Source organism: Palaemon carinicauda, chromosome 11 (genome assembly GCF_036898095.1).
Source record: "Palaemon carinicauda isolate YSFRI2023 chromosome 11, ASM3689809v2, whole genome shotgun sequence".
In the NCBI taxonomy this organism is placed as follows: domain Eukaryota; kingdom Metazoa; phylum Arthropoda; class Malacostraca; order Decapoda; family Palaemonidae; genus Palaemon; species Palaemon carinicauda.
In genome coordinates this window covers 113340566-113349256 of record NC_090735.1, presented here as the reverse complement: position 1 = coordinate 113349256, position 8691 = coordinate 113340566, and the positions used below count along the sequence as shown (strand labels likewise).

Here is an 8691-nt window from a genome sequence, read left to right as displayed (position 1 = left end):
GAAAATATGATGGTTGTACACTATTTCAATAAATATAAAAATTATATATGAGAAACCAGCAACCAATGAATAAGTTTCATGAGATAATAGTCGAAATATATATGCAAACATATTACAAATAGTTTACAGTAGGAGCCTAAAAGGTCATTAAGGTTTAAAGGTTTCTCGTGTATGGCAGGAGCAAGGGACAGAACAATGACCTAGACACAGGACGATGACCTAAAAGAGGCTGACCATAACTATATGCACAAGATCAGGACCCAACCCCTCTCTCCATAAAGCTGGGACCATGAAAGTGCAGGCCATGGCTGCTTATGACTCAGCAGGTAGACATTTAGTAGGGCGACCAGACGCATGTACCCGGTTTTCACTTGAACTGATATCCGAAATTGGAATACGGGAAATAAAAAAAATAAACCTAAATGTTGATCAAACTATACATAGCTGCACAAACGTACCACTCGCACTGTACAGTAAGTAAATGATAAATACCTTTGCACACCATAATTTGCTAATTACCTTCCAAGAACATGAAACCATATATCTAAGATGTATAAAATAAACTGATTTTCTCGTCCTGTAGAGAGTAGGGTTCACCTACATCATAGAACCAGGAAATCAGTCCTTAAAACAAGTAAAGTATCATTCGTATCATGCTGCAGGTCCCCGACTCCCCTCTTGTCTTCGCGAAGTTCCCGCCACAATCAGCCCGCTAGCTACCAGCCCCACACCCTGCCATCCACGGGCGTTTAGCGCGTAAATAATTGATAAATAGTCATTAAATCATAACCTACCTTTATTTAGATTCAAAATAAGGTCTAGAAGGTTTCCAGGACCCTGAATAAAGAGTAATTAATAGTAAATACTACTTAATGACGGCAGCAGTGTGCCCGTTTTAGTTTCTAACGACAAAAAAAAAGCACGTCATGTTTTGGAGTTTTCACGCCTCCGAACCGAAAATGTTACCAGAATGTCTCAAAAATCTAATCACCTTAACATATAGGTTCCCCCCGACACTATTACCAGGTCACAAGGATGGCGAGGTTGCGGACACTACTAGAAAATGTCGAGCATTAGCGGGTCTCGAACTCCTGTCCAATAGATTGCCAAGTAAGGACGTTTCCAACAAACTACCAAAATTGAAGACATCTGTTTAAGGTTATAAAAAGATATAAATATAGGTAACCAAAAGCCTGTGCTATCTACAACTACTTCAAAACAAAATGCGATGAAAAATGCATAGTTTCATCGATTTCGTTTTGCATACTTATAATTTTGTTTACCAAACCCACAAAGCCGTAGAACAGTTAATGCTTAATTTAGTGACTATCTGTTTCATCCTTTGAGAGAGAGAGAGAGAGAGAGAGAGAGAGAGAGAGACTTAAAATGATAATTTTATTCAGCAGATAAATCATCCTGCCATAATTTTCCTAATTACGATACGCAGTCACCAATTCTAGATGGTTATTATTCCCCACACTTGATCACAGGCAAGCAAATAGTTGCCTTTAGAGAGAGAGAGAGAGAGAGAGAGAGAGAGAGAGAGAGAGAGAGAGACTTAAAGTGATAATTGTGTTCAGCAGAGAAATTCTAGTTGGTTATTATTGATCAAAGCACGTCATGTTTTGGAGTTTTCTTGGAAGGTAATTAGCAAATTATGGTGTGCAAAGGTACATTTACTTACTGTACAGTGCGAGTGGTACGTTTGTGCAGCTATGTATAGTTTGATCAACATTTAGGTTTATTTTTTTTATTTCCCGTATTCCAATTTCGGATATCAGTTCAAGTGAAAACCGGGTACATGCGTCTGGTCGCCCTACTAAATGTCTACCTGCTGAGTCATAAGCAGCCAAATAGTTGCCTTCAACTGTAAATTAACACAATTGCCATAACGTGAGCAAAACATTAACGAAATGACAAATTATACAGATGATGTAAGAGGCTAATATTTGGGTGGAAGTAAGTGTACTTGAACAATTGTTGAGAGAGAGAGAGAGAGAGAGAGAGAGAGAGAGAGAGAGAGAGAGAGTTTTCACCATATTATACTGACAAATTAATCTTTAACAAGAAACCAGTTATATCCGGTTGACATTACCGACGAATATGAAAATTCGTAAATATCTATCCATACAAAACTAAATACAAATTGGAATATTTACTGTGAAAATTAGGCTCTTACTAACAATGACTTTAACAAATGTTTTGAAATCCAAAGCGAATCGGACACTAGTAAGTAGAGGTGTATTTTAGTAACAAACAGACAAATCATAAGTTCAATGACAACTTCTCATGATGATTAGTAGAAAATTATATCATTCTAGTTCTTCTCGAGGAATGCCTTTCCTAATATAATCAACTAATGATGCTATTAAAATCGTTACTTCATTAAAGTCAAATTTCTACATACATATATAAGCGGAAACTGTCAAATTGGTTCTTGTCAAACAATCTAAGATCGGCCTAATATAAAGCCTTAACGAAGTTGAAATGTCGTGCTTATCGTGTTAATTTTGTAATTACCATAAATGTTACATGATTATAAACTAGACAATTAACCCCTGGAACGGTGATTAATTAGTTTCCCATTGCCGATAAACTCACGTTAAATAAAAGTGAACAGCGTAAACCTGGCGTTACAAGCAGCCCCTCCAAAGATTTCTGCCATGGACCTCATGGCCAAAACATGAACTTCAACTAAAGCATCAACTCACCCAATCTCGATGATCCGCTCGCTTGCCGATTTAAAATTGTAGAATCTTACGGAATTAACTTTCACACTTATCAATAACACTGATTAGATCGCAATAGCAATTGAATCTAGATGATTTCAAAAGAAATTATCGAAAGGATATTGAACTATGTCCACCTGACATGAAAAGGATGACCGGTCTGAAACATCTACTGGTGGACGGCGCATGCGCTCATTTGATCTCGCAGACAAGAGAGAGAAAGAGAAGCCAGAGTAGAGAAATCTCACTGGTCTATCTCGAGAGCACCGGCCGGCGCCCAATCAGGGGACAGTATCTGTGCAGATGAGTGAAGAACAAGCTCGTATGATGGTTCCTCCAACTGCTTATTTCAGCTGAAATACAAAATTGATGTCATTTGAAAAACGTTGTTTTGTTACTTGATCGGTAAGTTTTTATCTACTTACTACACAATTATAAACATCAGAGTTGATTTTATTCGTAAGAATGCTCTGCTAACCAATTACGGAATGCACTGTGAATTGTGTGTGGTTTGTTTTTCATACCACTCGCCAATGCAACTTGAATAATTGCTTATTTTCCTATGTAGCGTAACATTCACGGGGAAATGCTTCGATACTCAATACATTGATAAGTTTATACTATAGCGATTTTGTGTTGGTTCGTTTTCACGTTGATATGAAATTGTGTAGGTTATAAGCTGTCCGACCTGAAACCCCCCCCCCCCCCCCACACCGAAAAAGAAGGTTGGAGGCATGGTTGTTCTGCTTTGTAAAATATTTCTCTTCGTTTTTTTCTCACTTCTTAAATGTGTGATGCAAGCGGTAATGAGTCACTTATTGCTTGGAAAAGAAACAGTAGAGATATATTTAGTTGGCTTAGGCTTAGGTCGATATTCGAACATTGAAAACATCTGGTAGGCCTATGTTCATAAAAAGGTTGAATGCATGCTTGTTCTGCTTAATGAAATGTTTCTCTTCGGGTTTTTTTTTTCACAAATCTTAAATGTGTGATGTAAGCGGCAATGAACCACATATTGCTTGGAAAAAAAAAAATAACAGTAGCGATAGAGTTAGTTGGGTTAGGCTTAGGCCGATATTCAAACATTAAAAAGATCTTGGTAGGCCTATGTTCATAAATGGATATGAACTGAAAACTTAAACTAATATTGCGAGATGGGATCCATTTAGTAATTACTAAATGTGCATAACTGAACTGTATTTGATATGCCTGTTTTAAAATCAATGCAGACTGCGTCACAAGTACGATATATGGCGATTCCTGTAATGCCGTCCTCTAGAGGCCTCCCCACCAAAGGCTCCATCCCTTGTATCCATAGATGCACTTCCTTTTTAGTCTTCTACTACACATGCGTTTCCGCTGAATGACCTCTCAAGACATAGGGCTGTGAATTATGGCTCTAACTTATCAATCTAATCCAACAAGTACAGATTTCTTTAGAAATCTTCCGAAAAAAAAATTCAATAGATAGGATTTTGTAAGATTTTATTTTTAACAGTCACTTACGAAATGTACCAATTTTAATATACGTCCCAAGTATCTTTACAGATTAATAAAAGAAAAATTCTATTACAGGCTGCCTTAGCGCAAGGTTGCTACCATCACACTTCCATTGCAAAAAGGGATATTGCTTTAGTCGAGGGACATATTGGACATAGATCAGAAAGAGGATAATAATGTAATCGTGTTATTCCTCGTTTAGCAAACTTAGTTATCAGTCGATTCTATGTTAATAATGACAACCACGGCCCATGACAAATCAAGGGAGGAAACATTACATTACGTGATTGTGGTGTTAGTAAAACATGCTTGCGTGATACCGATAGACTAACGTCTATTATAATCTGTTGTTTTGATAAATGGCTGATTGCAATCCTTTACATCACTTGCAAAACATACTGTCCAATACGTCTGTAGTGTGATGTGATTCATAACTTCTACACATTTGTAGTTTTTTTTTTCTTCTTTTTATCGCTCAAATGAAACCTTCAGTTGGAAAAGGGAGTGATACTCATTTAAATGGGCTCACCTCCGTGGGATGAGTATATTACCGTGGAGGCCCTCCCGTTTTGATGGTATACTAATCATGACAGACAGACACACACTCTCTCTCTCTCTCTCTCTCTCTCTCTCTCTCTCTCTCTCTCTCTCTCTCTCTCTTCCACCCTAGCTGTGACTCGCAACGGTCCGGTAACGACTGGGTACATAGCTCGTTGCTAAGATGAAACGAGCTAATCTCAATTATAAACTCCTCATCTGATCCAAGACATCGTATTGTCGACAACGCCATTATGGTTATAGGAGAAAGACCGGTAAAGGAGAGGGCAATGCTACTTAAGAAACAGAATTTTTGTTTGGTGTTTTAGGAGATATACCAGCCAGCAAAATTTTAATATATACATATATATATATATATATATATATATATATATATATATATATATATGTGTGTGTGTGTGTGTGTGTGTGTGTGTGTGTGTGTGTGTGTTTATATAGTTATCTTAACAATAAGATCATAAAATGTGTGAAGTTCCTGATTTAACAACATATATATATATATATATATATATATATATATATATATATATATATATATATATATATATATATATATATATATATATATCTTACGAAGCTGGTCTTGTATTAGGTTATTTATATTATCCATGTATTTAATATGTGTATTTAAGATATGTATGGCCAGTTCATAGAGTGAGTTCCCCTCATGTAGGTTTAAGTAATTGTATGTAAATTACACAAGACTCTCGTCATTCATTTAATTGTAATTTTCATTAAAGTCAGTGTATGTAAATTTACATTATTTTTAAGAATTAACTTAAATTAATCCCGTCTTAGGGATACTGAATCACACACAAGGTGATATTACGAGGTATTACATCATGTTTACAAGAGATTACTAATTCTTATATTTTCCACATGGTTAGAAAGTACATGATATTTCTAAAAATAGATTTACTCTTTTTTTAATGTTTCAAGGGGTAGGAGGTCAGAGTTAGCTGAGAGAGTTACCTCGCAATCAAGGTTTGTTGCCCTGTTCAATTTTCTCGTTGGTAACCTTACGCCACTAGGCCTTGCTACCAAGCTACCAGAATGATGTACTAGAATCATCTAAAAGTTTTAAGTCAATATAGATATGCCCCTAGGAAATTATAAGCAGGAGTAGAGATCCAGTCTGTCCCTGTGAAAGAGAAAAGTACACCATCTCTCATCTCAAGAGCATCAAATGTGTGCCCCCTCAAACGTGTTTAACGATTTCTATCCATCATATATATATCGTGTGTACTGTGTTCAAACGTTGACTAATTCATTGACTGACATTTCAAGTGTATTGTATTAATATATATACTTGTTTAATATAAAGTTTTGTAACTGGCCCTGTGAGTTTAGGTTAAAACAGTGAAGTGTGTCGATTTTGGCTTAACTGTTCGGTTACCTCGTGTGATCCAAAAGATGTAAATGTATCAGGTACTTTTATGTAAATTTCATTAAGGAATTAGTCATTAGCATGTTAAAGTGTTAACTATTTTCATTAATTATAAAGAATAAATATTTTTATAAACTAATTTCCAGTGAAACAAGTGATTGTATAATTTTCATAGAGAAATATTTTCTTCTCTAAGTCTAAGGTTTTGTTCAGATTTAATATTTCGAGTAATTTAATTTTGGTGATAATTCTTTTTGCAGTAGTGTTATAACTTTTTATAGAATATGTTTTTGTAAAGTGTGTATTATTTCGGTCACCCATATTTCTTAACATTACTTGATTGTAATCCCTGTTTAAGAATCAAAGTAAAGTTGTTTTTTAATCCATCCATATACCAAAGGCACTTCCCCCAATTTTTGGGGGTAGCCGACATCAACAATGAAACAAAACAAAACAAAAACAAAGAAGGGGACCTCTACTATCTACGTTCCTCCAGCCTAACCAGGAACTCAGCCGAGTTCAGCTGGTACTGCTAGGGTGCCACAGCCCAACCTCCCACATTATCCACGACAGATGAAGCTTCATAATGCTAAATCCCCTACTGCTGCTACCTCCGCGGTCATCTAAGGCACCGGAGGAAGCAGCAGGGCCAACCGGAACTGCGTCACAATCGCTCGCCATTCATTCCTATTTCTAGCACGCTCTCTTGCCTCTCTCACATCTATCCTCCTATCACCCAGAGCTTTCTTCACACCATCCATCCACCCAAACCTTGGCCTTCCTCTTGCACTTCTCCCATCAACTCTTGCATTCATCACCTTCTTTAGCAGACAGCCATTTTCCATTCTCTCAACATGGCCAAACCACCTCAACACATTCATATCCACTCTAGCCGCTAACTCATTTCTTACACCCGTTCTCACCCTCACCACTTCGTTCCTAACCCTATCTACTCGAGATACACCAGCCATACTCCTTAGACACTTCATCTCAAACACATTCAATTTCTGTCTCTCCATCACTTTCATTCCCCACATCTCCAATCCATACATCACAGTTGGTACAATCACTTTCTCATATAGAACTCTCTTTACATTCATGCCCAACCCTCTATTTTTTACTACTCCCTTAACTGCCCCCAACACTTTGCAACCTTCATTCACTCTCTGACGTACATCTGCTTCCACTCCACCTTTTGCTGCAACAACAGACCCCAAGTACTTGAACTGATCCACCTCCTCACCCAGTTTTGTTTTGGGAGTATAGTAAGAGACCTTTGGATATTCAGCGTTTTTATATAATGCCGTCTTAGAGTTGCATAATTTTCTCAGAGCTCGTATATTAATTTTCATTTATAACAGACTTATGTGAAAATGAACAAGTGAGCTTGTGACGGGCCGAGAGAAGGTTGTGAACTCAAAGGCAGGATGCAGTCAACTGAGTACTTTATTAAGGAACACTCTCCTTTATATACAAAACCTCAAGGCAACAGGAAAATACATGTTCGAGAAAGTGACAATGTTACAGAGGAAAACCGGAGACATGATCATTCAGGTTCTTTTTAGTGCGAGGGAAGAGCGCAGATACAAGCATAATATATACAAAATAATTTATGTACGATCGTGTGACACATGGTTGGTACAAGCTCGGGATTTTATGTAATTTGCCAGCCGTAATATATATTTTTAGTGCCCAGACCCTTGAGATCAATCAAGTCTGTTTTAAATATTATTGATAACAGGGCCTTGTTTTGATTAAAGGTTTGAACAGACTAGTGTTAATAGGATTCTGTGTATTGTTAGGATACATTTTTTTTGGAGAGGTGTAATTTTTGTAAAGTACAAGATGGCCCAACTTAATGTCCAAGAGTTTTTGAAAAACCCAATTGTTTAGGAATTGTCAGAAGCTAATGTAGCTAAAGCTCAGTGGCTCTCTATTTTAATGGCATGGGGTGGCTATGTGACAAGTGGAATGATTAAAGCCCAAATCAAGTGTCTAGCCTTAGAAGCATTGATAAACTTGGAAAAATTGTCGGAAGATATTGTAGCAGCTCGTGAACTGTTGGAGGAACCTGAAGGAGAATATGTAGTGAAGCAAGGATAAAATGACCCACAAACTGAAGGCATGAAGGCAGAAAGGAATGTAGAGGCTTAAATTCGATGAATTGCAGTGGAAGAGAATTTGATTAAGTTGAAGATGATGGCAGACAAGAAGAAAGAGAGAGAAGACGGGAAGAAAAAGAGTCGGAAGGAGCCAGAGAAATCACAAAACATGCATGGGAAATGGAGGCAAGACGAGAAGAAAGAGAGAGAGGACGAGAAGGAAGAGGCAAGAGAGATTGCAGGAGATGCAAGGTAGTTGGAGTTGTTGAATGCTTGTGCAATGTTAGTAACGCAGACAGAGATGAACTCTGCTATGCACTATCCCGTGTTTATTGTGATGAAAGCACAGAGGTTAATTACAAAATTCACAGAGAAAGCTCTCGACGAGTTCTTCGACCATTTGGAAACGGTCGCG

General features: G+C 37.3%; 1 protein-coding gene across 1 annotated transcript in view; it reads left to right on the top strand.

The window, feature by feature from the left end:
- LOC137649438 (piggyBac transposable element-derived protein 2-like) overlaps positions 1 to 8277 on the top strand; it is a 35247-nt gene extending 26970 nt beyond the window's left edge. The window contains exon 3 of the mRNA XM_068382423.1: positions 8068 to 8277. Within this exon, the coding sequence (XP_068238524.1) occupies positions 8068 to 8277 (210 nt within the window). The remainder of the gene's footprint in view (positions 1 to 8067) is intronic.
- The last annotated feature ends 414 nt before the right edge of the window (positions 8278 to 8691 follow it).